Source organism: Lytechinus pictus, chromosome 10, assembly GCF_037042905.1.
Source record: "Lytechinus pictus isolate F3 Inbred chromosome 10, Lp3.0, whole genome shotgun sequence".
NCBI classification, from domain to species: Eukaryota; Metazoa; Echinodermata; class Echinoidea; order Temnopleuroida; family Toxopneustidae; genus Lytechinus; species Lytechinus pictus.
In genome coordinates this window covers 24,378,594-24,405,588 of record NC_087254.1, presented here as the reverse complement: position 1 = coordinate 24,405,588, position 26,995 = coordinate 24,378,594, and the positions used below count along the sequence as shown (strand labels likewise).

Sequence of the window (26,995 nt, the reverse complement as noted above, 5' to 3'; positions counted from 1 at the left end):
CTCATTCCTCACCTCTTCAACTGTAATCACCAGCATTCATAACTCACATTCTGCACATTAAAGAAGGTTCACACTCAATTCACAGGGTCTTGAATGACACCTTCTCCTGGAGTCAGGTCAAATACTCTGTGGAATCTCAAGTTTCACTGACAGAGCCAAAACATGAACATCTTCACCAGGTGGTTGAGCCAGGTAATATGTACAACATGTACATATACATGTACAAACTGTACATGTATACATCATGTATGAGTACAGTTGGCTTGCCGTTCTTTTCACTTTCATAAATTCATGGGCCTTCCAGCTTTTTTCCATTGTGAATCCTTGACCATATACACTCACTGTCAAAGACACCATCTTAGGTCAGAGTATTGTCAAAGTTCACCGTCCATTCACTACTGATATTGATTTTGAAAATACTGTAGCCTTTATGTTTTTGGTGAAAAAGGGATGAATTTAAACCTCTCATTGAAGCATGTGGATGAATTGAAAAGCAAATGATTATTAAAGGACAAATTGTCAATTAATAACCTAAAAGATGACCTTTATAAAATGTACCGAAATTTTACCAAATGATCAGTGACAATTGTACTTCATGTACATGTAGGTCATGACGACATCTAAAAAACCTTGGTTAAAATTTGATGTTTTAATTTGATTTCTGAAAAGCGGCACCTTCTGTAAATCATTTTACATGATTGTGTGTCTCACTTTTGCTAATGCATTATGCAGACAAGAAATAATTGTGTAAGTACTGGATACTAAGTTAAAGCTAAATGAAAGTAGTTGCAGTAAAACACTGATTTCGTGAGAAAGTCTGTAAAACCAAGGTTAAGTATTACTATATCATCGTGGATCTAGATCTGGTACAGTTACATAAACTGAACTTCGTGAAATCATAAATCTAAGCTGAAAAACGATCACACTGAAGATCACCTACACAGATAGGCACACGTGGGACAGTTTATATTATTATTGCTGGAATAAAGACCTGACGGAAGTGCCTGAATCCGCGCTTATTTTGCTTTAATATTTCTCAGCAAATACACAATTTCTTCCAGAATCCTTTGGCACATATTTTTTATTCATACAAACAGACACTTGGGTTGTCATTATAATGGATTCTGTAAAAAGTCATTTTGAGATCGTTACCACCACTGGCATTTATCTAACTGTGCACTTTAGTTGATGAACATGCTATAAAATAAACAAATCTCCTTTACTTTACGACTATTACAGGTACTCTGTGTTAGCTCCATGGTATCATGGTCACACAAGTTTTCTACACAGTGGCAAAAGCCACAATTAGTTTGCTGTGCAGACCCTTAACTCAAGTTATTTTCTGAATGCGCAACCTACATGTACAGTGACTTGTGTGAACACTAAGGACCCTCTCCCAGGGGCCGCAGTTCGGATTTGAATGTGGGGAGGGATGATTAATGAAAAAAAATATGTTGGTCGTTTTAACGTTATTGTACATGATTTTGGAGAAAAAAAGTGGGGGCTGAAGCCACTGAATTCCCCCCCCCCCCCCTCCAGTTCTGCGACCCGTCTTGCTCAAAGAAAGTGTTACATGTACATGTGCTCGTCTCTGGTCTTTTGTGAAGACACAATTGTTGATGCAAGATCAGGGTCTGTGCCTGCAGACTAACTTTCAATAGGCTCAAATAACAGGCCAATATTTGACAATAAATTTCACTAAAGCCACTTTGGTCAGTGATTTCAACCATTTCATCCCTAAACTGATTAAACAGTCAATAAAAAGGTTTTTTTTCTTTCTTTTTTTTTGTGTGGATGGCTTTTAGGATTAACCTGGGCTCAGAACTGCCTCCATAATGTAGGGCCTGTACATGTATGATGTATGTAAGTCAAAATCACACTCACATATTGTGTATTGATTGAAGTGAAATCAAAGCACACAAGTACCTACTGTACATAATGTACAAAGGGGTAGTTCATCACGACAAAAAGTTTACTGTAAAAATAGCAGGAAAAATATAGAGATGTTGGTGAAAGTTTCAAGGAAATCCATCAAAGATTTTTTTTGTTGAAAGATGAACAGTTTCATGATAATGATGGTATTGATGCTAATGATAATTAGGCCTTAACCGATAATCGTATCAGGCCGATATTTTGCCGCATCGGCAAAACGTAAGTATCTGTATCTGCAATCTTTTTGATGAATGGCGGATGCGTAACCTATACAGTGCATCACCCAGTGGCTGGTTGTGAACAAGTTTTTTTTTAGTTTTCATAACGATTTATTTGATGAATAATAATAGCATGGCTATTTATATCAGGCTATAGTTTTGGTACTACATCCGCAGTTCAATTTCCTGTAAACTTCTAGTAAAATTGCGTAAAAGTTGGGATTGTCTCCAAACTTTTCTGAAGACGCATGCTAAAACTTGAAATCGACTGACTAAAGTAAGCCGACTATTACATGTACGCATGTGTCTATTTACAGATGAATAAGATGATTGCAGACCATAACACTAAAAACATGAGTACAAATTTTTTTCTAGTTGATGAAAGATACAGATAAATATTTATTTCCTGACCCAAAGATATTTCAATACATGTATATTTTAATTGTTCCTACATGTACCTACGCAATTTAGATTTTTTCCCCTACAATTGTCATTTGTACGAGTTCCAAATTAGCACTAATGTACGCGCCATTTCCGGGCCTCAAGCTTTCAAACACTGTCCGAAAAATAACATGGCACCTTCCATGTACCATACCGGTACCTCAAATTCGTCGTACGCATTTTTCCCCATCTTAATACATTTTTGTAACTAGCCTCACGAAGTACCAATGATAACAAACAAGTTGAAACAACTGACTCAGAAAAAACAAGGTAACATTTTGACATTTGTAATTTTATTGATGTTTTTCAACTTTTTACCACAAACTTGTGCTGTTTTGCCTGAGTGGGAGGTTGTTTACAATACATGTCATGCATTGATAGTGTAGCTACAGTGTAGACCTATAGCTGCCAGGCTGACAAATGTTTGCATGATCTGTATTATAGTTCTATACATCGGATCTTTATCATGGGTATTTGCAGATACAGGGAGGAAAATATTGGCACATTGGATCAGCAATGCGATTCCATATCAGTTAAGGCCTAATGATAATGATAATAACACTAAATAATTTAGTTATAATAAATAAATTTTAAAAAAATAATAACAATAACAATAACAAGTGGAGTGCCTCTGGCAGTCTTGCCTGCATTACGCAATTCAACATACATGTAGCAGCAGTGCTGACTTTGAAAATGACTATATAAAATAATTATTCACAAAAACAACATACTACGTTCATTGACCCTATTACATTTGACCTTGATCAATTGGCTTGTGCAAGATGAGCAATAATACTGGATTAGTGTATCCACATTTCATTATGTACATGTACATATCCATAAACTTTCAAAGTTATAATGGCAATTCAAAAATTACTCACAACATGGCCAAAGTTCATTGACCTTAAATGACCTTCAACCTTGGTCATGTGACCTGAAACTCACACAGGATGTTCAGTGATACCTGATTACACTTTTGTCCATGTTTTATTAAAGGAGAATGAAACCCTTGAAACCAGCTGAATCCATATCAAAGAGAAAAATCAAAGAAACATATTGTTGAAAATTTGAGGAAGATTGAATGAATATTAAGAAAGTTATGAGCATTTGAATATTGAGATCACTAATGCCATGTAGATCCTCCCATTGGCAATGCGACCAAGATCTGTGATGTCACACACGTACAACTCCCTCATTGTTTTAGTATTTATTTCACTTATATTCTCACTTTTATAGAGTCTATCACAAGGTGAGGTGTTCTCTTTATGAGAGGACAAGTACAAAGGTTTCACAACATTATATCATTGATGAATCATTTTGTCATATGATTAGAATGAGCAAAAAGAGATGTTTTGGGGTATATTTTCAGTGTCCTAAAGGGGAGAGTTGTTCATCTGTGACATCATAGATCTTGGTCGCATTGCCAAAAGGAGGATCTCCATAGCATTAGTGATCTCGACTTTCAAATGCTCATAACTCTTCTATTGCTAGTCCTATTTTACTCAAACTTTTGTTGATCTTATTCTTTGATTTTTCTGCTTTCACAAAAGCTAACTTGCTCCAAGAGTTTCATTCTCCTTTAACTACATGTAGCTCCATAAACTTTTTAAGTTACGATGCTAATTAAAAAAATACCCCAAACATGGCCAAAGTTCATTGACCATAAATGACCTTTGACCTTGGTCAAGTGACCTTAAACTTGCAAATGATGTTCAGTGATACTTGAACTAGCTCCATAAACTTTCAAAGTTACGATGGAAATTCAACAAATACCTCCAACATGCCAAAAGTTCACTGATGCTAAATGACCTTTGACCTCGGTCATGTGACCTGAAACTCAAGCAGGATGTTCAGTAATACATGTACATGTACTTCATTACCCTTATGTGTAAGATTCATGAAATAGGTCCATATACTTTTTAGGTTATGATGACATTTCAAAAACTTAAGCTTAGTTTAAGTCAAGATTTCGATATTGATCCCCCAACATGGTTGAGTTCATTGACCCTAAATGACCTTTGACCTTCATTATGTGACCTGAAACCCAGGCAGAATGTTCAGTAATACTTGATTACCCTTCTGTCCAAGTCTTAAGAACTAAGTCCATATACTTTCTAAGTTACGATGTCATTTAAAAAAACTTAACCTTAGATTAAGATGTTGGCGCCACCGTCGTCGTCGGAAAAGCGGCGCCTACAGTCTTGCTCTGCACTATGCAGGCAAGACAACAAGGTAATGATACTAAACTCAATCATGAAAAAATAATGAGCTCCAAATCCCCTGTGACCCAGGGAATGAAATTTCTTTTCAAATTTCTTGGTACTGTAGTACATTGTACATGTACTGATGTACAGATGTACAGTGCATGTATGTGTAGTACAACTACATGTATGTGTACAAAAAGGAAATGAGTGAAAAACATTTTTTGAGCAAGCTCAAAGTTCACCCAATCATTATCTATTTGTTTGAACTGGGTTCTATAGTTAAAAATCAACAGTAGGGGTTCTACAAATACAATTGATCTAGACCTGCGCATAACGGGTTCTACAGTTAAGTGCCTGTACAACAATTCTCTTCATTTCTATGAATCAGAGTCAACTGCTGTGTGAGTTTGCCTGAATTACTGGTGTTCAATAGCTTGCAATGCCATGTACATGTGCATATAAATATAATAGTATATTTTTGTTTTCAAGTATAAAATAGGCTACATGTAGAGGGAACATGTGTCAAAAACACATACCCGGTATCTTGGCAACAATACTTCTGTAAAGCGTGGACATGTACATGTATGTACCATAGGCAATGTATACATGTACAGTATATGATATACACATGTACATGTACATGTAGGCCTACAAGTCATGTGACCCAAAACTCGTAATTGGTTAAATGTCAAGTCCACCCCAGAAAAATGTTGATTTGAATAAATAGTGAAAAATCAAACTAGCATAATGCTGAAAATTTCATCTAAATCGGATGTAAAATAAGAAAGTTATGACATTTTAAAGTTTCGCTTATTTTTCATAAAACAGTGATACAGTATGCACATCTCAGTGACATGCAAATGAGACAGTCGAAGATGTCCATCACTCACTATTTCTTTTGTTTTTTATTGTTTGAATTAAATGCAATATTTCATTTTCTTACAGATTTGACAATAAGGACCAACTTGACTGAACCATATACATGTATTATTAAACAATGCTAATTCCACATATTCAGGGAGGAATTAATCGTTTCACTTGACAATGAGGAGAAAATCAGAATATTTCATATTTCACACAATAAAATACAAAATAAATAGTGAGTGGATGATGTCATCAGTCTACTCATTTGCATACCGACCAGGATGTGTGTATAACTGTTCTGTGAAATTAAGCGAAACTTTAAAATGTCATAACTTTCTTATTTTACATCCGATTTTGATGAAATTTTCAGTGTTATGCTTGTTGGATTTTTCTCTTTTTGTTCAAATCAACTTTGTGTTGGGGTGGACTTGTCCTTTAATAACATACATGTAAGTCCAAGAACATGTATATCCATGAAATACAGCCATTTACTTGAAGTTACATTTATGATTACATTTCAAAAACTTAACCTTGCTTAAAGATTTCAACGTTGATACCCAACAATATACAAATAGCAAATAGGCATGAGTGCGATGGTGCGAGATTTCGCATGAGGTGAAAGAAAGATGCTCTATTCAACGAGGTGTTAGCCGAGTTGAATAGAGCGTTTTTTTCTTTCACCGAATGCAAAATCTCGCACCATTGCACGAATAAGAATATTCGCTATTTGTGTTGTACAACGCCTCAGAATTTAGCGAAAATATGAAAAAACAAGAGTTTTTCCCTGCGGAGATCTATGAAAAGGGAGCAAAAAAAAATTGAAAGCGAAATGCAAAATCCTACAAGCACACATGGCCTTGGGTAGCGTTACGCATTTAACCAGCAGGCTTATACGCGTATTGCAACTTCATTTTATTGAGCGCAATGAATTAAATCAGATTGTGACGTCACCTCCTAGAGCCGTGCAACGGTACATTTTGGATGGTACGTCTTGCGTGCAACGGTACGAATGTTTGACATTCAGCCTCTCGTTTCGCTTAAATTCACATAACAGTTATATGCACATCCTGGTCTTTATGCAAATGAGGAGACTGATGATGCCATCCACTCACTATTTCTTTTGTATTTTATTATATGAAATATGAGATATTCTAATTTTCTCCTCATTGTCAAGTGAAACAACAATTAATTCTTCTCTGACCATGTGGAATTAACATTGTATATGGTTCAGTCAAGTTGGTCAAAGTTGTCAAATCTGTAAAAAATGAAATATTGTATAATTCAAACAATAAAAAACAAAAGAAATAGTGAGTGATGGACATCATCGACTGTCTCATTTGCATGTCACTGAGTTATGCATACAGCTGTATCACTGTTTTGTGAAAAATAAGCAAAACTTTAAAATGCCATAACTTTCTTATTTTACACCCGATTTTGAAGAGATTCTCAGCATTATGCTAGTTTGATTTTTCTTTATTCATTCAAATCAACATTTTTCTGGGGTGGACTTGACCTTTAATAATGTACAGTAAAAGTACTGTACTCAATGTACATGTACATGTACCTGCATGAAGATTGTTTTCTTTATTCATTCAAATCAACATTTTTCTGGGGTGGACTTGACCTTTAATAATGTACAGTAAAAGTACTGTACTCAATGTACATGTACATGTACCTGCATGAAGATTGTCAAATGAAACTCCTTTGATTGCCTATGAAACCATGGACCTAATACATGTAGGTCCATGATGAATCAAAATTTTAATTTTGTACTGGTACATTTATTGCCACAGGTGTGTAGTATCCAGTTACAGCCTACAATCATCAGCAGTGGTCTATCAATCAATCACAGAACATTGACTGCACTCCAAGGATGTATGATTCAACTTAATACAATTATCAACCATGAACACTATTCAATTGTGTTCACGGTTGAAAATTGTTAAACAAGGCTAGGCTCAAAGTTTAGCTGCGTTCATACGGGCAGAAATTATAAAGCATTCCTAAGAATTACGTACTATCAAATAACTGTCCATTCATATTGGTTTGAGGAAACTTTGAGGACAAACCCATTTCTCCATTGTTCATGTCCTATTTTTGTAAACTACTAAAAACTGATTTTACTTCATACGTGTAGTATCATCGCTAACTGAAATTTGTCTCAGGATTCTATTTGATGATGTGAGGTTGGTTTTGTCAAGGTACAATGTATCAACACTTAAAGGAGAATGAAACCCTTGAAACCAGCTGAATCCATATCAAAGAGAAAAATCAAAGAAACATATTGTTGAAAGTTTGAGGAAGATTGAATGAATAATAAGAAAGTTATGAGCATTTGAATATTGAGATCACTAATGCCATGTAGATCCTCCTATTGGCAATGCGACCAAGATCTGTGATGTCACACACGTACAACTCCCTCATTACTTTAGTACTTATTTCACTTATATTCTCACTTTTATAGTCTATCACAAGGTGAGGTGTTCTCTTTATGAGAGGACAAGTACAGAGGTTTCACAACATTATATCATTGATGAATCGTTTGTCATATGATTAGAATGAGCAAAAAGAGATGTTTTGGGGTATATTTTCAGTGTCCAAAGGGGAGAGTTGTTCATCTGTGACATCATAGATCTTGGTCGCATTGCCAATGGGAGGATCTCCATAGCATTAGTAATCTCGATATTCAAATGCTCATAACTATTCTATTGCTAGTCCTATTTTACTCAAACTTTTGTTGATCTTATTCTTTGATTTTTCTGCTTTCACAAAAGCTAACTTGCTCCAAGAGTTTCATTCTCCTTTAATTTACAAGTACAGAAATCAAAGCATCTTCAGGTTGAAGACAACCATGAAGTAAAAACTTTAATGTAACATTTATCATGAAATTGTCCATAAACAACACTGGTATTGCTTGAATGAATACATGTATATTTTGTTAATCGGGTGACTTCAGGTCATAAATTCTAATGCCCTGCAGTGACAGGAGTCACTGGATTCCTGGAATACATGTATGTGCAATGTCCTAGATGTATGCTTTATTTGACCTCTGTCGAAGTACAGTCATTCGGCAACATGAATTCATAATCATATGACTACTATGGAGCTACATGTACATTACATGCACATGTACAAGGAAAGTACAATTTGTATATACTACATCGTACATACATGTGAAGTAGTCTGTCAAAGACCATACATACATGTACATGCTGTACATGTAGACACTACAAGTTGGTTGAACCAACGTCAACGTGCATCGCCCAAAATATTGAATTTTTGTGAATGGTCGCAGGTGCGAGTCATAGTATGATGATAATGACCATACATGTACATGTATATACTATGAAATTACATGTACATGTATGCAAAGTCTGTATGTCCCAGACAAGCAGGCCTACATCCATGTAACACGTGTGGGTACAGGTACTGTACACTGATTACATTCAGTACATATAAATCTTTATCTGGCGCAGTCAGCCAGGGTTGGGCTCAATACTTTCTTCAATTACAATTTCAATTACTTTTTAAAAAGTTTCTATAGGAGTCATAAATGAAATCTATTTGTATTCTGTACATATACATGTAGCACCACCCATTTCAACATAATAGAAACTGACAAAGTGAAGGTTTACATACTGTACATGTACATGTATGTTAGAGTGCATGGATTCTGCCTACATGTATTACACTCTTTGATGCTGAAGCAGTTGACATAAAAAAGGTCAAAAAATTAAATCATAAATTAAGTACTGGTAAGTTTACACTGTAATTGAATGTAATTAAAAGTTATTGACAGTAATTAATAGATGTCAACTACCTTTTTTACAACTACAAAATTTACAAAATGTACTAAAAAATGTTATTAATTACATGTACATAATTGATAAATGTACCTTGTAATTGAGCCCTACCCTGTGGTCAGCAGATGAACGTAGTGACACATCTTTTACTAGTGGTATAAACAATAAAAATAATGGTGTATTAATACTGTACTGAATGTAATCAGTGTACAATACATGTACACCACTATTTTTATTGTTAATGTACTTTTGTATGTAAAAGATGTGTCACTATATCTATCTGCTGACTGCACCAGATAAAGCATTAAAACTACTTGGATGTACATTTAGGCCTTCTTGCTACCTCCATGATTTTACAACGTTCCATTCTACTTTACAAAATGAAACAGATGGTCATTTCCAATAGGTCAAATGCCAATTCGTCTAATTACCGACTCATCTACTATCATTTGGTCTATCATCAATTCGTCCACTATCCACATGGTCTAATTTTCATTTCGTCTTCTCACCATTTCATTTAAAAACCAGTTGGTCTAATAGCCATTTAGTCCATAAACCATTTGGACTAGTTTGGTAATTGGGCGCAATGAATGAAAAAAAATGGGTATTAAACCAACTGGTTATTTGACGAAATGTTCATAGACGAACTGGTGATTAGACGAAGTGATTATTGCTGTTACATTTGACATGTACATGTACATGTAGATGAAATGTGGACGGAATGACATTAGATTTAAATGAAGGTAGACCATGTGATGAGTGGACAAGTACATGTAGGTAATAGACGAATCGGCAGTCTACCAAACAGATCAGTACAGGAAACACCTTTTTTTCCAGAACATCTGGTTTTCAAGGATTCAGCATTCATACAATTATATGTACATGTACAGGTATATGCTACAATGTTAAATTATAATTACATGTATGTAACAGATTGCAACATACATGTTGTCCAAGGGCTGCCAACTTTTATTATTCAGTTTCACCTTTTACAGAGAATTTACTGAGAAAGGAGGGAGATCTTTCTCCATTAAAGAAATCAACTATCATTATCACTCAGGGAGATGTTAAAAATCTCCAGTTTTCACTCGACTTGGCAAACCCTGCTGTCTAGTCCTCTGGTAAAAATGGAAGGAAAATTTCCATGATACAGTTTTTTATATGACCACCTGACTTCATTTATTCTGAAATAGACCTGTACAAATCAATACTCAAAGGGATGGTCCGGGCTGAAAGTATTTATAGCTTAATAAATAGAGTAGAATTTACTGAGCAAAATTCCAAAAATTTCATCAAAATTGGATAACAAATATTAACAAAGTTATTGAATTTTTTATAGCAATATTTTGTGAAAACAGTTGTCATGAATATTCATTAGGTGGGCTGATGATGTCACATCCCCACTTGTTCTTTTGTATTTTATTATATGAAATTAGGTTTATTCAAATTTTTTCCTCCAAGAACTAAACAATTGGATTGACAACTGATTTTAGTGCATTAGATATTTATTGCTGCAACTTATTTCATTATAAGGGAAACATATTATTCACACAAGTATGAAATAAAGAAAAAATTATGATTTTACGTAATAACATATTAAGAAAACAGAAAGTGGGGATGTGACATCATAAGACCACCTAATGAATATTCATGACGACTGTTTTCACAAAATATTGCTTAACTTTAAACTTCAATAACTTTATTATTTGTAATCCGATTTTGATGAAATTTTCAGCATTTTGCTCAGTGAATTCTACTCTATGTATTAAGATATAAATATTTTCAGCCCGGACCATCCCTTTATTAACTACATGTAGCAGGGTAAGGGTGATACAATACAATATACACTGTATACCTGTACAAGGCATGTCACAATTTTGCTGGCATCATACATGTATTTATCTGCTTTGCATCATGGCCAAGATGTACATGTAATATGAACAGTATGTACTTAAAGTAGTAAGTAGTTACCACCATCAATCACATCAGTATGAGATAAGATTACTCAGATTGGTAACCACATTTCTCAAAAATAATAGAAATATAAAGAAGTGAGGACCAGTAAGTGTTCGAAAACTATTGCGTACAGGTGAATCACAGATACTTGGTAGAATGCAAGGACACGTGTATTAAAGCAGCCAGCCTGATCAAGGGGTTAAAAATCATCACCTGGTAAAGGGAAAAAACGTACATTGTAAGCCTGGGAAACTCCCCGTCATTTCTTGTAGGATTTATAAGTGCTGCTGAAAACTATGTAATTCATGAGCTTGCATGAGAAGTCATGGAAGCTCAAAGTGCTTACTTTGCCAGCATTTATCGCTTCTTTTAATTGTCTCTTGTTTGCATAATTAGTATCATTAAGTCTTCAGGTAGACTATTCCAGTTATACCATTGGAGAATATTCAATATCCAGTGCTGTAACCCATACATGCACAATGTTGCAGTAATTTATATTTGATATCTTGGCAGGACTTGACTATGACACTCATTATTATTACAAAGTACCGGTAAAGCGTAATTGAATGTATTCATATCATTAATTTACTGGAACATCTCCAACTTCCTGATCCTACATGTACATGTATAATAGGGAATCTGCTTGTTTGATGGGATCCAACTTTACATTGTACATGTACATATATGACACTGATATGCGACACTGGCAAAATAGACTGGACGTTTCTCATCCAGGCAGCTCTCAGGTCGAGTTCCAACGATCATGGAGAATAGTACATGCACCAGTCCTTACTTACATCTAGGGTACATTTTCAGTTTTCCATGATTAAACGATCTACTCAATGTGGCGGGAAGAGTTCCGTCTATATGTACCCCCCTATATGCAGTCAAACTAGATGCACCTCATATCATCATCCCCTTTAAAGGTATATCGCCCTCAGTTCCACTTTTTTCCAGATCTCAATGCATGTCTTTGAAACATGCTGATTTATTTATTAATGAATGTGGGTAAATGATGAGAAAGGCATCAACAGTTTAAAGGGGAATCCAACCAAAATAAAAACTTGTTTTCATAAGGAAAAGAAAAATCAGACAAGTTGATAGGTGAAAGTTTGAACAATATTGGACAAACAACAAGAAAGTTATGATTTTTTTAAAGTTGTAAATATTGGTAATCACTATACCCACGGAGTCTTCAAATTGGCCGCATATGGGGTGTCATAGTGATGTAAGGCAAGGACTACTCTTCCATATACTCCAATACATATTTTGGCTAAAATGTAATTTTTCCCAAAAGTTTTATTTCAAATTATATTTTTCTTTCATGAGGACATAAAAACAATATTCTACCTGGGTTATATTTAGATTACTTCCCCGGGGGAATGGGTACTTAAGAGAAAACCACAAATCCCTGATAATAAAGTACATGGCCTATGGGAAAGTTGTCCTTGCCCCTTGTCATAATTTACTTACCCAGTTGCCAATTTGAAATCTACATAGTATTAGTGATCTCAATTTTAAAGCAGCTATAACTTTTTTATTGCTAGTCCGATTTCTTTCAAACTTTCACCATTCTGTTTAATTTATTTTTCTCCTTCCCAACACAACATTTTATGGCCAAGGCTGGATTCCCCTTTAAAAGAAATAGTTGAATCACACTATTCTATTCACACTTTAAGGTCTGGAACACATTGTGGAAAACTTCAAACAGACCCTTGGTTTTTGTTTTGTATAAAGTGACTGAATTAATGATTTAAGTGTAGAAAGATAGAAACAATGAGATTTTTTTTTATGTCCAAATTCTAAATAACTGTATTTTATTGAGTGTTGAATTGTTGATATCTTCTTTCTCTCTCTGTTGTTCTTCGGGACCAAATATTTGAGGATCGGTGATTATCCAATATCCACAGGTTGAATATTTTCATTTGATCATATCTTATCCCATAAAAGGCACTCCAATTGACTGAGCTACAATTTTTGCATTTCCCTGATGTCCTGACTTGAGCTTTATTTTTCAACCACACAAAAATCGGCTGAATGTATATGTAAACTGGTTACTACATGTATGAACTAATTACTATGTCTATGAACTAAAACGTATTTGAAAGAATGTTTATGTTTACAGGTTATAGGGTTATTATTTGTGCTGATAGGATCCTAACCCAAGGGAGCTCCGGCCCGGAGCCCAGGAGCTCACCGTGCATTTACTCATACTCGCGGGACTAGGGTAGATTGTGGTCACAATAACTTGGAAAGAAAATAGTGAAAACAGAAATTATGCACTTACCACGATTATATGGATGAAGGTCTATCGTGTGGCAGTATCCTGACATCGAGGCACAGACTGGAACCTCAAAAAAACGAAAAGTTCTGTCGCGATGTACCTCTCCTTTCAAAATTCATAACAAAATGGCCGATCGAGACTGGGGTAGAAGGAGAGGTATCGCGACAGAACTTTTCGGGGTTTTTTTAAGTTCCAGTCTGTGCCTCGATGTCAGGACTCAGGATGCTGCCACACGATAGACCTTCATCCATATAATCGTGGTAAGTGCTTAATTTCTGTTTTCATATTTTTCTTTCTAAGTTATTGTGACCACAATCTACCCTAGTCCCGTGAGTATGAGTAAATGTACGGTGAGCTCTTGAGCTCCGGCCTGCTTCGCGGGCCGGAGCTCCCTGGGTTAATAGGATCCCAGCCTTTTAATTATATGAGACAGGTCAGTTTAAGTTCATGGCCTGGTCAAGTCAAGTCTGTGTGAGTCAGTGAGTAACATCAATCCAAAACATTACCTAGTTCAAGCACGTCAAGGATTCAAAGACATGAGCAGCATTTCACTGTTGTCTTCTTTGTCGATGTCAGTGCTGCATGCTGCTGGTCTTTGAACACAATTGACTGTGTAAGCAGTGAACGCAGACACACACACAAGACAAGTTCCCACACAACACACCTACATTTAGTCTAGGGCCTACATCATACATGTAAAGAAAAAGGGTCACCAGTGCAGTCTCCAGCTCCACGACCACAAGTCCTGAGACTGAGACTGAGACTGAGAGAGATGAAATTTGAACTACATGTATTTTAAGTTAGGCCAATGAAGAGTTGGAGACTAACCACAACATTTTTTCATTTGGATTTGGTCAAAATGTTCAACAACCACCCTTGTCTTGATTCCCCTTATATTTCTAACCACACTCACCAGTTGAAATTCCCTTCTCCTATCAAAAGCTGTTTGAATGCCACTGTCTTTCCACAGTTCAATACAGGGCTGCACGTATTGGACAAACACAGATGACTCGAGCTGGCCACTAACGTTGTAACTCATGACAAACTCGGCATGTTTCTCGTTCCCCGGATCACCCCATGGTATTCCCAACTTGTCACGGGCATCTGCCAACACCTTCATACCCTTTATTATATTTCCATAGATGATGTTACGGAAATCTTTCACCTCTTGGTCCGTAAATTCTTGTTCATGGATAATTTTCATCTGTTTCAGAAACGTGCTTTTCCCACTCTCGCCAGCACCGAGAAGCAAAACCTTCACCTCTCTCCGAATGTAATTTTTATCCCTCTGAAGCTGTTTGTCGATATCTTTGCTGTGAGTCAACGCTTGTTTATCCGTTGGCGAAAGACAGCAGGTCAGTAAAGTGCCTGCCATCTTGATTGGTAGACGATTCTTGCCAGTTCTTTTGGAGAACTTTGTGTTTCTTTCGACGGTCACCTGCAAAACCTATTCCAGAAGTATCGAGCTTACGGAGAACACACGGGACGTTACGGGGCAGATTGACAGCGCGTTTTTGACCCATCCATCGCGATCATGTCAATCGGTCTATCTATGGCGTGTATAACGTGTGTGTGCATTGAATACTTCATACCACACCCATGACGTCACGAACCGGAAGTAAAACTGTGCGATTCCACCGATCAACTGGAAAATGATGACCAATATTTATGGATTAATCATCGGCATACTTTGAACTTGTTGGAAGATAGGCATACCGTATAACATACAAAAAATAAATAAATAAATATGTGACAGAAATGAACAATTCAGACTGATACGGCCTTCAACTTGCGTGTTGTCCTTTCAATTAGATTGCATAAGAATTTACATATAACACTTTTTTCATGTTTTTTTTACTATTCATATAACTTTACAAAAGACTTTTTTTGTTTATTTTTAATTGACTGATGATCAATTAAGGACGTTCCACAGTTATGTTTGTGCGCATTATGGTCTGCGCATAGTTTACACTCTGCGCGCTGACGTCACAATGGATGAACAGGTGATTGATTAGCTGCGGGTATGAGGGGGGTATGAGCTGATTTTTCTCATCTTCTACACTTTAACTGCAGAACCGATGCGTTATTTCATGAAGCTAAAAAATTGAATTATTCCATGGACCATTAAAAAAAAAATTGTCTACAATTTCAAAATACTTTACTTTGCAGTGCTGCCAAGAATCACGAATATTACCCCGAGTTGAATAAATGGTAGAGTGGTTTTGATTTTTTCTTCACATAGATACTAAGCATTCGGCGCATTTTTGGTGTTTTAAAAAGCACATTTGCTCTAATAAAAATGCTAATAGTTTAAAAACAAGCACATGAACCCCTATTTTTTAATGTTTGTACCTCTTGGGTATACCTTCCTCTACAACTCTGCAACTTTTGGTGAAAATGACATGGATTTTGAATAAAGTGCAGCATTTATTGTACGTTTGTAGTTTGTTACTGAGATTTTTACATTTTTTAGATTGGGATTTTGTTATCTTTTACGCCCTGACAGTGCTGTTAAACTTAAAATTGCAAACAAATAGCAATATAAATAGATTCTCCATTCTAACGATACAATTATTAACTCTCTTGCGAAATTTGATGACTTTTTCATGTATTTTGACTGAGTAATAGAGGTTAAAACTCATTGTAGTAATCTTGGGCGGTCTAAAAATGCCAAATTCTTTTGAATGCGCAATTCTTAAGAACATCAATTTGGGTGAACTTTGAAGCTCTATAACAAAAAATCAAGCACATGGACCTATGTTAATTTTTGCATATTTCGAATATTAAGGTTCTAAAGTATCTATGTGCAAAGTTTGGTGAAAATGACATGGATTTTACTTTAACTGTGGAACGTCCTTAAATAAGATATAAGCAGAAAGTACAAGACAATTAAAATAGGCCTATTGAAATGAAACTTTAAACTTTTATAAAGCATAGCTTGTTTTTACGTATGTTCCCTTAATTTGATGCATCTAGATCCCGAAACAGATATCAGTACTGGTACATACACATTTTAAAGAAATATCATACCTTGGGGCATGCGCGTATTCTGAAGATGCTTTGGGGGCCCAGGCCCCCGGGTAGGCGAAAAGGGCGCGCCAAAAAGAAGGAAAAAAGAGAGGAAAAGAAAAGGGGGAGAAAAAAGGAGAGAAAGAAGAAGAGAGAGAAAAAAGAGGAAAGAAAAAGAGAAGGAAAAAAAAGAGCGAAGGGGGCGCCGAACTGATGTTCAAACTAGGGGGGACAAGTTGATGTTCGACATAGGGGCGCCGAATTGAAGTTCGACATTGGGGTGCCGAATTGATCTTCAACCTATAGGGAGGCGCCAAATATTATTAATCGATTTTCGACCTAGGGGCGCCGAATTGATGGACTCCCTATATACGTGCGCCGAATTGGAGTTTGATATAGGGGGCGCCAAATTTATGTTCGACCTAGGGGGGGGGGGCGAATTAAAGTTCGACTTATAGGGGTGTCGAATTGATGTTCTACCTAGGGGCGCCGAATTAATGTTCTACTTAGGGGCGCCGAATTTAATATGTTCGACATAGGGGGCGCTGAATGTATGTTTTTTTTAAGGAGCGCCGAATTGATATTCGAAATAGGAGCACCAATTTAGTGTTTGTCCTGAGGCGCCAAATTCATGTTCAACCTATATAGGGAGAGGTGCCAAATTCATATTCGACCTTTGGGGCGCCAAATTATAAACAAAAATATTTTTGAATAAGATTGATATTACTCTTTAATCAGATGCATGGGTTTCTTTTACAATAAATAGAATAATTATGTTTACTTTTTAAATTATATTTGATATGTAAGTCATATTAATGTTTTGAGTTTGGTTCAATATTCCCCTTCTTAATATTCCTCTTCTCATTACTCTTCAATTTCTTATTTCATTTCTTTCTGACTCCCATCCCTTCTATTTTCGCTCCATCCCTGGAGTCGACTATTGCTCAATCCTCGGTCATTTCTATTTCTCTGACATTCAAACAATTGTTTCTACTTTCAAACTCGACTTATCACATTCCTCTTGATTCAAAATTGTTGTCGTACTCTTAAGTTTTGCTATTTTGTTTGTCTTATATCTATTTTGTTGCTTGTATATTAATCTTATGAATATTGAATTTATTTTACTGATTGTATTTTGTCCTTCAGGACCATGATGTAAAACAGCCATTGTGCTGATACATGTTTTTATCCTGAATAAATATTTTGAAATAAATTTGATGTTTGTCCTGGGGCGCCAAATTCATGTTCAACCTAGGGGGGAGCCAAATTTTCATATTCGACAATTGGGGCGCCAATTTGATGTTTGACCGGTGGGGCTAAAATCATGTTTCACATGAGTTTGGCTCTCGCGCTCGTTATATGCCCATCCTGTTCATGATTACCAAAAGTGCTTAGAAATTTCAGGTCAGAGTATAGAAACATTTCAGCTCGCGCTTCACACTCGCAGATTAATTTCTAAAGATACCCATCCTGTTCATGGTTACAAAAAAGTGTTTAGACTGTCCAGTTTTGGGTCGGAAATTCATTTGCGCTCGCATACAATGTTGAGATAGATACACATCCCCTTCGATCCTAATTACCAAAAGTGCTTACAGACTTTCCAAATTTGAGTTCAGAATATACAAAAAAATTCAGCTCGCGTGTCGCACTCTTATCAATTTTTAGATATACGTATACCCAACATGTTCACGGTTACAAAAAGTGCGTAGAATATATTCGATCGGAAAACATATGGATGAAAATATTTTCCACCCCCCCCCCCCCCCATTCGCGAAAGCTGGATCCGCTCAAGAAATGACAGCTTCCACTCGCATAATTTTAGTAGCTATAGGGCCTATACTCGAATTGAAACCTCAAAGTGCTTAAAATTATATGCTTTCAGGGGTCCGTTTCATAATTAAGCTGATGGATGGTCCAGGCTGGAGATATTTCTATCTCATTGAATACAGTAAAATTCACAGAGCAAAATGCTGAAAATTTGATCAAAATCGGATAACAAATAACAAAGTTATTGAATTTTAAAGAATGGTATTCCAGTAAAACAGTTCTAGGCATGTCTTTATGAATATTCATTAGGTGGGCTGATGATGTCATATCCCCACTTGTTCTTTTGTATTTTATTATATGAAATTAGGTTTATTCAAAAAATGTCTACCAAGAACTAAAACAATTGGATTGGCAACTGAGTAGGTGCATTAGTTATTTATTGCCGCAACTTATTTCATCATAAAAGAGACACATCATTTACACATTTGTGAAAAAATAAAAGATTTATGATTTCATGTAATAACATAAGAAAAAAGAAAGTGGGGATGTGACATCATCAGCCCATGCACCTAATGAATATTCTTGACGATGTGCATATAACTGTCTTCATACAACATTGATAAACTTTGAAATTCAATAACTTCGTTATTTGTTATCCGATTTTGATGAAATTTTCAGCATTTTGCTCTCTGAATTTTGCTCTATTTATTTAGATATAAATATTTTCAGCCCGGACCATCCCTTTAAGAGCAACTTGAAGAACGACTGGTGATCAGGGCCATCGCTCAGAGGCAGGGGCGTCGATCCATTTTTCAGATTGGGGGGGCAAAATCATGAATCAACTTTCCAAAGGCGCTCGATCACACAAAACAAACTCACACACACACACACACATGTCACATATGCATATATATATATATATATATGACTCATGAGATATCTCATCAACAAATTAATGCGAGCGCGAAGCGCGAGCTGAAATTTTTTAGTATACTGACCTGATAACAGGAAAAAGGTGCCTGTTTAGGACTGTTTGTAGTAGTAACTCCTGAGGAGAATACATATCTTAATACACAAATAATGCGAGTGCCGAAATTTCTTTATATTCTGACCTGAAAGCTTGATATTCTAAGCATTTTTGGTACCAATGATTAAGATGGGTATCTAAAAAAAAGCAACAGATGCGAGCGCGAGCTGAAAATTTTGATATTTCGATCTGAAAAAAAAATTGAGTTTAGTGGACGTTTTTAATACAGAACAATATATATATTCAACAAAAGATTATTGCATATCGAAGCGTTAGTTCTTTTGAGGTTTAGACCTGAAAGCGGGACATTCTATTCACCTATTTAATCATTGAAAAGTATGGGTTTTTGCTACAGAAATGATGCGAGCGCGAAGCGCGAGCTGAAAATTTTTGTATTCCACTCTGAAAAGCTGACATTTTGAGCACGATTTTAAATAAAGAACGAGTTGTGTATCTCAATCTCGCTTGCTGATTTCTGTGTAATATTACAATCTTATTTTATTTTTTGCACATGCAGAATTATTGGGGGGCAAAACGATATGTTTGCCCCCCAATATTTTCATTGGTGGGGCGATCGCCCCCCCCCTGCCCCCCCCATGATCGACGCCTCTGCTCAGAGGGGGTTTTCGAGACCGCATGGTCGCGCTTGGTCCACTCGTCAATGGAAGTGCCCCCCTCGGGGTGGTGTGACATCCTCCCCTCTAATTTCGATATATTTTTTATAGGTAAATCGATCAGCGCTTTCGTCGGGAAAAAGAAACAAAAAGGAGAAAGAGAAAGAAAAGGGAATTAAAGAAGTGAAAGAGAAAAAGAAAAGACAAAAAAAAGGAAGGAAGGACGGAAGAAAGAAAGGAAAGAAGGAAGAAATAAATAAATAAAGAAAGAAAGAAATAAAGAAATGAAGAAAGCAAGAAAAAAAAGAAGGAAGGAAAGAAAGAAAGAAAGACAAAAAAAGAAAGAAAGGAGGAAGGAAGGAAAGAAAGAAAGACAAAAAAAGAAAGAAGGGAGGAAGGAAGGAAAGAAAGAATGAAAGAAAGAAACAAACAAAGAAACAAAGAAACAAAGAAAGAAAGAAAGAAGAAAAAAAAAAGAGGAAGAGGATGACAAAAGGAAGGAGAAAAATCAGAAAGAGAATTAAGAGAATGGAATAGACAAGGTTTTGATTAGGTAAACTGTGTGTCGGTGTAGTTAAAGACGCAGAGTCTGAGATGTAGAAAAAATTATGTTACGCAAGCGCAGGGCTGTTCGTAATAGGTCCATGGTTGGACTAACACTTGTCAAGTTTTCAAGTCAAAATATCAAAAGTTTTCAGCTATATAGTGCTTCTGTACCGACAGTGATAAGAATGTCCCGGTTTAAAGTCGAAATCTAAAAAAAAAAAATTAGTTCGCGCTCGCATCATATAGGCCTATTCAGTGAGATAAATATTCTCTCCACAATTTTTCTGTTGGACAGTACTTAAAATTTTCCTTTCGGTTCAATACTAAAATTTCAGCTCGCGCTTTGCACTCGCAGCATGTTTATTGAGATACACAACTTAAGTTTGTTTTAATGTAAAATCATGTTTAAAAAAAGTTTAATTTTCAAGTCAAAATATCCAAAATTTTCAGTTCGCAAGTTTAGTTTTCAAATAAAAATATCTGAAATTTTCAGCTCTCGCTTCGCGCTCGATTATGTTGATTGAGATACTCAGCTTGTTCAATTACAGATGCAGAAACTGAGTTGGTTATAGTGCTCGCACCATTCAGTGATACCCTTCCTTTTATGATTACAAAAAACTGTAAGAATGTCCGCCAAAAAAATCTAAATTTGATTAGATTTCCATCATGTTCATGATTGCAAAAGTGTTAAAAATGTCAAATTTTTAGGTTAAAAAAACAGTTCGCGCTCGCAACATTTGCTTATATAGTGCGTCCCACAAAAAACGAAACCGAGATTTATCGATGATTTATCATAACTTAATTACAAATACAATAGACAAATGACCTACCATTTTAAAGCTTAGAATCTCCTCTTTCATCTGGTATTACTTAGATAATTCCTCATTCACGCTTGAGTGAGCAAAAATAATTTGAAGAAAGGATACCAAAAACTCATTTGGCGGGCCGTATCTGGGTTTTAAAAAGAAAACCACATGACTAAAAAGTTCAATATCTGCTCTTTAATTTGATACCTCAATTACAGAAAATGGTCAAGAAATAACAAAGTTCTGGTTATTTGAAATAAGGCTTGAATTTCAATAATTTCATAAAATGAAGAGGTTTTACAGGCTAGCGTTCAAACTCTCTCGACATTCCGTTTTGTTGACGCAGCCATGCATTAAGTCTTTTGTTACCGTGCGATAGCTTCTGTGGGAAACCAGTGAAAACACGTTTATTTAATGAAATTATGGAAATACAAGCATTGTTTCGAGGGATCATAACTTTTTTACTTCGTGACCATTTTCTGTGATTAAGGTATCAAATAAAAGAGCAGATATTGAACTTTTCAGTCATGTGATTTTCTCTTTGAAATTCAGATACCCCCGCCATATGAGTTTTTGGTATCCTTTCTTCAAATTGTTTTTGCTCACTCATGCGTGAATGAGGAATTATCTAAGTAATATCAGATGAAAGAGGAGATTCTAAGCTTTACAATGGTAGGTAATTTGTCTATTTTATTTATGATTAAGTTATGATAAATCATCGCTAAATCTCGGTTTCGTTTTTTCTGGGACGCACTGTATAGTTTAGTGAGAAATGCATTGTATTCATGAGTCACTGTAAACAGTTGATTAACATGTCCTTTTTCAAAAAGGTTAATTTATTAAAGTATCAGCTCGCGCTCGCATAAATTGTTACATACGCATATTATTCATGTAAAAAGTGCTTAGTTCGGAATGGTCCGAAATAAAATTTTCAGCTCGCGCTTCGCGCTCGCATTAATTGTTTGGTCGATGTATCTACATTCTTCATGGTTACAATCGAATTTTTAGCTCGGAATATGATTTTTTTTCAGCTCTCACTTTGCACTTGCTCTATATTTGATTAGTATAAGGAATGCAAATGATTCACTGCAAACAATTAATTAACATGTCCTTTTTTCAGAACAGTTAATTAAAAGTTTCAGCTCGCGCTAGCATGAATTGCTTAGTTACATATTTATTGTTTATACAAAAAGTGCTTACTAAATGTCGGAAATCAAAATTTTCAGCTCGCGCTTCGCGCTCGCATCAATTAGATTTAGCGGCTCGATGTGAAAATGTGATGAAAAAAGTGACTAGGGAGAATGTAAAACAAGAACAAGATTAATGGTCGCCGGACGTCGGTAATCGCTACCGATATTACGGTCGGTAATCAGGGCCTCCACCCACCCCCCCCCCCCCACTGGAAAAGGTCTAGCGACGCCCCTGTTGGTGATCCTTTCTTTTTAGAGCGTAAGAAAGGTTCACCAGTCGTTCTTAACTTACGAACATCTTTATGTAACTCCCACCTGGTCAAATTTATTATTTTCAATAAGTGGTATTCATGGATATTTTTTTTTCATGAACACGTTAAAAAAATGGTCTTCAATTGCCGTTTCTTCACGTGATTATGAAATAAGAGCATTCAACATGCATTTAAGGCACCTTTGTTTGCCTGGCTGCAGTGGCGTAACTAAAGGGGGTACGTGCCACTGAACTAGTTCAGTTCAGTGGTACGTGCCCCCCCCCCCCCCAATCGGCTGGCAAAAAAAAACGGGGGGGGGGGGAGAAAGAAATAGAAACGTAATGGGAGAGAAGAAATTATCGTATATTATATTATGATGTTACATGAGAAATATTTTTTCATAAAAATTATTTGCTTAGGACCTATGTGTTCATCATTCCTAGTGCTCGCATTGTCTGTTTAATGAGATATATAATCCTGTTTTATTAAAAACATCCCGTTTTCAAGTCCATATACACCAAACATATTTCCTCGCACTTCAAATTATTATTGTTTTATGTAGTGACATAATTATGCTTCTTTTTCATGACTATTAAAGCGATTGCCCCTTTTAAGGTCCGAATATATAATTTCCAGTACGTATTTACGTTCGCATTTAGTGCACGGATAAGTAAGATAATTATGTCTGCTCTTCTTGAATTTCTATAAACAGTCCTTTGAAAAATTCCCCTTTTCTGGTCTGAATATAATTTTTTTTTAGCTCGCATTATTAGGTTAGTGAATTCCTAAGAACAAGCCTTAGAATGCCCCTCTTCAGGTCTGAATTTCAACAATTTTCAGCTCGCGCTTTGCGCTCGCAATATTTGATTAATGAGATACTTATCATGTTCATGATTACGATGACTACAAAAAGTTATTCATGTCTTTAGGTGTAATTCTAACAAAATCGACAAGCGATTGGCGTTTCATTAGATGACTATGGTGAGATATATGCTCTTATATGAATTCATGAAAAATAGTCCTTAAAATGTCCCTGTTTGGGGTAAATATATACAAAAACTTTCCGTACCATGATTACAAAAATTTGCTTATAATGTCCTTTTTTTTAAGGTCTGAATATCAAAATTTTAAGCTCACGCTTCGCGCTCGATCGCGTTATTTGATCAGTGAGATACATATCCTTTTAATGGTACAGTCCTTAAAATGTCTTTAATAGGGCGGTATACCGGCAATCGAGCGCGCTTTAAAATTTCCCTGATTTTTCATAAACAGTGACAAACAGTGCAAATGAGAAAGTCGGCGGTTTCATACACTCTCTCTCGCTATTTGTTTTGTATTTTATTGTTGGTTTTATTTAGGTCCTAATTATTCATTTTTGACGATTGACTCACACTGAGGTTCAACTAAAATGGTAATTCCCAGGGGCGGGGTCCCTTGATTGGGACAGGCTACAATATTTAAAGTTCTAGGCCCGTATTCTGAAGTCGGGTTTAAGTTAAACTCAGGTTTAAAGTTGTGGTTTAAGTATGGGAAGCCAAAAGTATCAAATTTGTTATTAAGTTGTATGTTTTTTTTTTTTTTTTTTTTCTTTCAATCTTTATTGATCAAAAAATAAATCACAGTACAAATCAAACAAATCAACAAGCTATTTACATGATTAAACAGAGCAGCACTTACGTACATGTAGGTATATACTTGTCAAGACAGATACATAAAACAAATTAGATATCAAATCTCCACTTTTTAAAATGTACAGGTAATTTACCATTTTTCTTCGCCAAAACATATTCAATATCCTTAATACCTTTGATACGAGCTTTGAATTCCACAATATTGGGGTTTTTGTTATTAAATTTACAAAAGTGAACATAGTATTTGAAAGCAAGGAAAATGAATGTTAGAAAATTATCACCTTGAATACCAAAAATCTTTACAAAGGGGGAAAGGATAATATTCGAATGTTGTTTTTGGTTTATTATAGATAAAAGATCATCCTATACAATGTTAACCACCGGACAATCACAAAATATATGTACAATTGTTTCAGGGTCTCTTTTACAGAATGAACAGTTTGGGGAATCTTTTCTCTTGATTTTAAATAAAAATGCATTAAGGGCAATTGTCTTATGAAACACCTTGAAATAAAATGATCTGAGGCGGCTATCAATAGTACTCTTAAAATTCAGCATATGTATTTTCTCCCAGTCTACTTTGTCGTTAGAAGGGCACGACTCTTCCCAAAAGGAAATACAATTATCTGGGAGACATTGATCGAAAAATATCGAGTATGCATAACTGCTAACTTTCCTTTTCTCTAATAATTTATCTACAACTTCGGAATGGATATCTAAATCTGGATTATTATGCCAATCTAACCATGGACCAGGAATATTTTGTAATAGAAAATTATATTTTCTTCTATCTTTTGCTGAAATTTCAAAGTCGAGAACTAACTCTTCAAATAACTTGTAACCTGGATGGGGTGGATTAAAGAGATCACTTATAAAAACTATGCCCTTATTAAACCAATTTTCATAAAAGAAAAATTGTTTAGATTTGGATCTGACATTTCTATTAAACCAAATACAATGTTGATAACCCAAATACAAATAATCATAACCAAACTCTTTTCTGGAAGCTTTATCTCTAAACAAGTACCAGGTCCGGATTGAGTCTGCAAGTAGGGAACAATTTAAGTTATTCAAAATTTGTTCAGGTGCATGGGCCTTCCAAAAAATGTCCCTCATTGCATTAAATTTGTCTAAAAAGGAAACTTCAATTAATTTCCATCCACTATTGTAATTATCATTTAACAAAAATTTTACCCAAATCATTTTCTGAGCCAATGAAAATGTATAGGGATCAACCATCTTGAGCCCACAGGCAGAAAAGTCATTACAAAAATATTTCCTCTTTACTCTGTCCTTGCCTCCATTCCAAATAAATCTGTAAAATAAAGTATTTAGATCTATAAAAAATTTGCTTGGAATTTTAATACACAAAACAGATAGTAAATACAGCAACTGAGGCATTAATAAAATTTTAATAACACAGATTTTTCCAACAAAATACAAATTTCTTGAGCACCAACAATTCAATATATTCTCTATCTGCCTCAGTTTAGGAACATAGTTAAGACCATACAGTGAATTAAAATTCAACGAGAATTGAATACCCAATGTTTTGAAAGAATTATCTCTCCATGTTAGACCTCTTTCAGCAAATGGGAAATCTTGACAACCTTTTTTCCTTCCTATCCAAGTTGTATGTTTCTTATGTTTACTGTGCTCTTTCCTGCTTCATCGATGGTGAAGCCAATATTCTTTTTATACTTCTTAGACAATTATGAATGATTTGAGAGCCAAATGAGCTGAAGTATGATATCTCTACTGTTAGTGATTTATGTAACAATTGGCTCGCCATACTTAAACCACAACTTTAAACCTGAGTTTAAGTTAAACCCGACTTCAGAATACGGGCCTTAGTGTCCCGGATAGGATTACCCAAGAAAAAAAATGCATTTTTTTTTTATACAAATGTCAGTGCTCCTTTCATCTAAAAAGGATTCGTCCTATCAATGAATGTCCTTTTTTGCCTTCTTATATGCATACTGTAAGTGCCCATTCTCGTATCAGATAAGCTGTCCTTATTGAAGCCGTTCTTTTATGCCAGATCAACGCCCGTGTCCCTTATTTAGCATTCTGTTCCCTTCTGCAAGTGCATCTTTTTTAATAATCAATTTCAATGTGTTTATTGCCCACCCAAGTTCCTTTTTATGGCATTCCTCTTCTGCAGTGTCCCACTTTTAACACCTGATCAAGTGCCCATATAGGCCTACTACGTCTGATAAATGCCCATTTTCTTTAGTTTTGTTTGTTTCAGTCTGCATTCAATAATATAAGCACCCCTTCCTTTCTCCTGGGGCAGCCTGTGTGGGATATACCTATTAAAATGCTATACATTTGGAGGATTTAATATGCTGGACACCATCACTGGCAATTATAACACTGAATAATATCCTATACCCGCCAAGGCATTGCATTAAGTTTTCATAAGTATAGGGTTGTAAACAAATTCCTCATA

At 35.5% G+C, this 26,995-nt stretch overlaps 1 protein-coding gene across 1 annotated transcript in view; it reads right to left on the bottom strand.

The window, feature by feature from the left end:
- Positions 1-15,077, bottom strand: part of LOC129270362 (guanine nucleotide-binding protein subunit alpha-13-like) — a 28,291-nt gene extending 13,214 nt beyond the window's left edge. Inside the window, exon 1 of the mRNA XM_064106063.1 lies at positions 14,616-15,077. Within this exon, the coding sequence (XP_063962133.1) occupies positions 14,616-15,077 (462 nt within the window). The remainder of the gene's footprint in view (positions 1-14,615) is intronic.
- Positions 15,078-26,995: the final 11,918 nt, after the last annotated feature.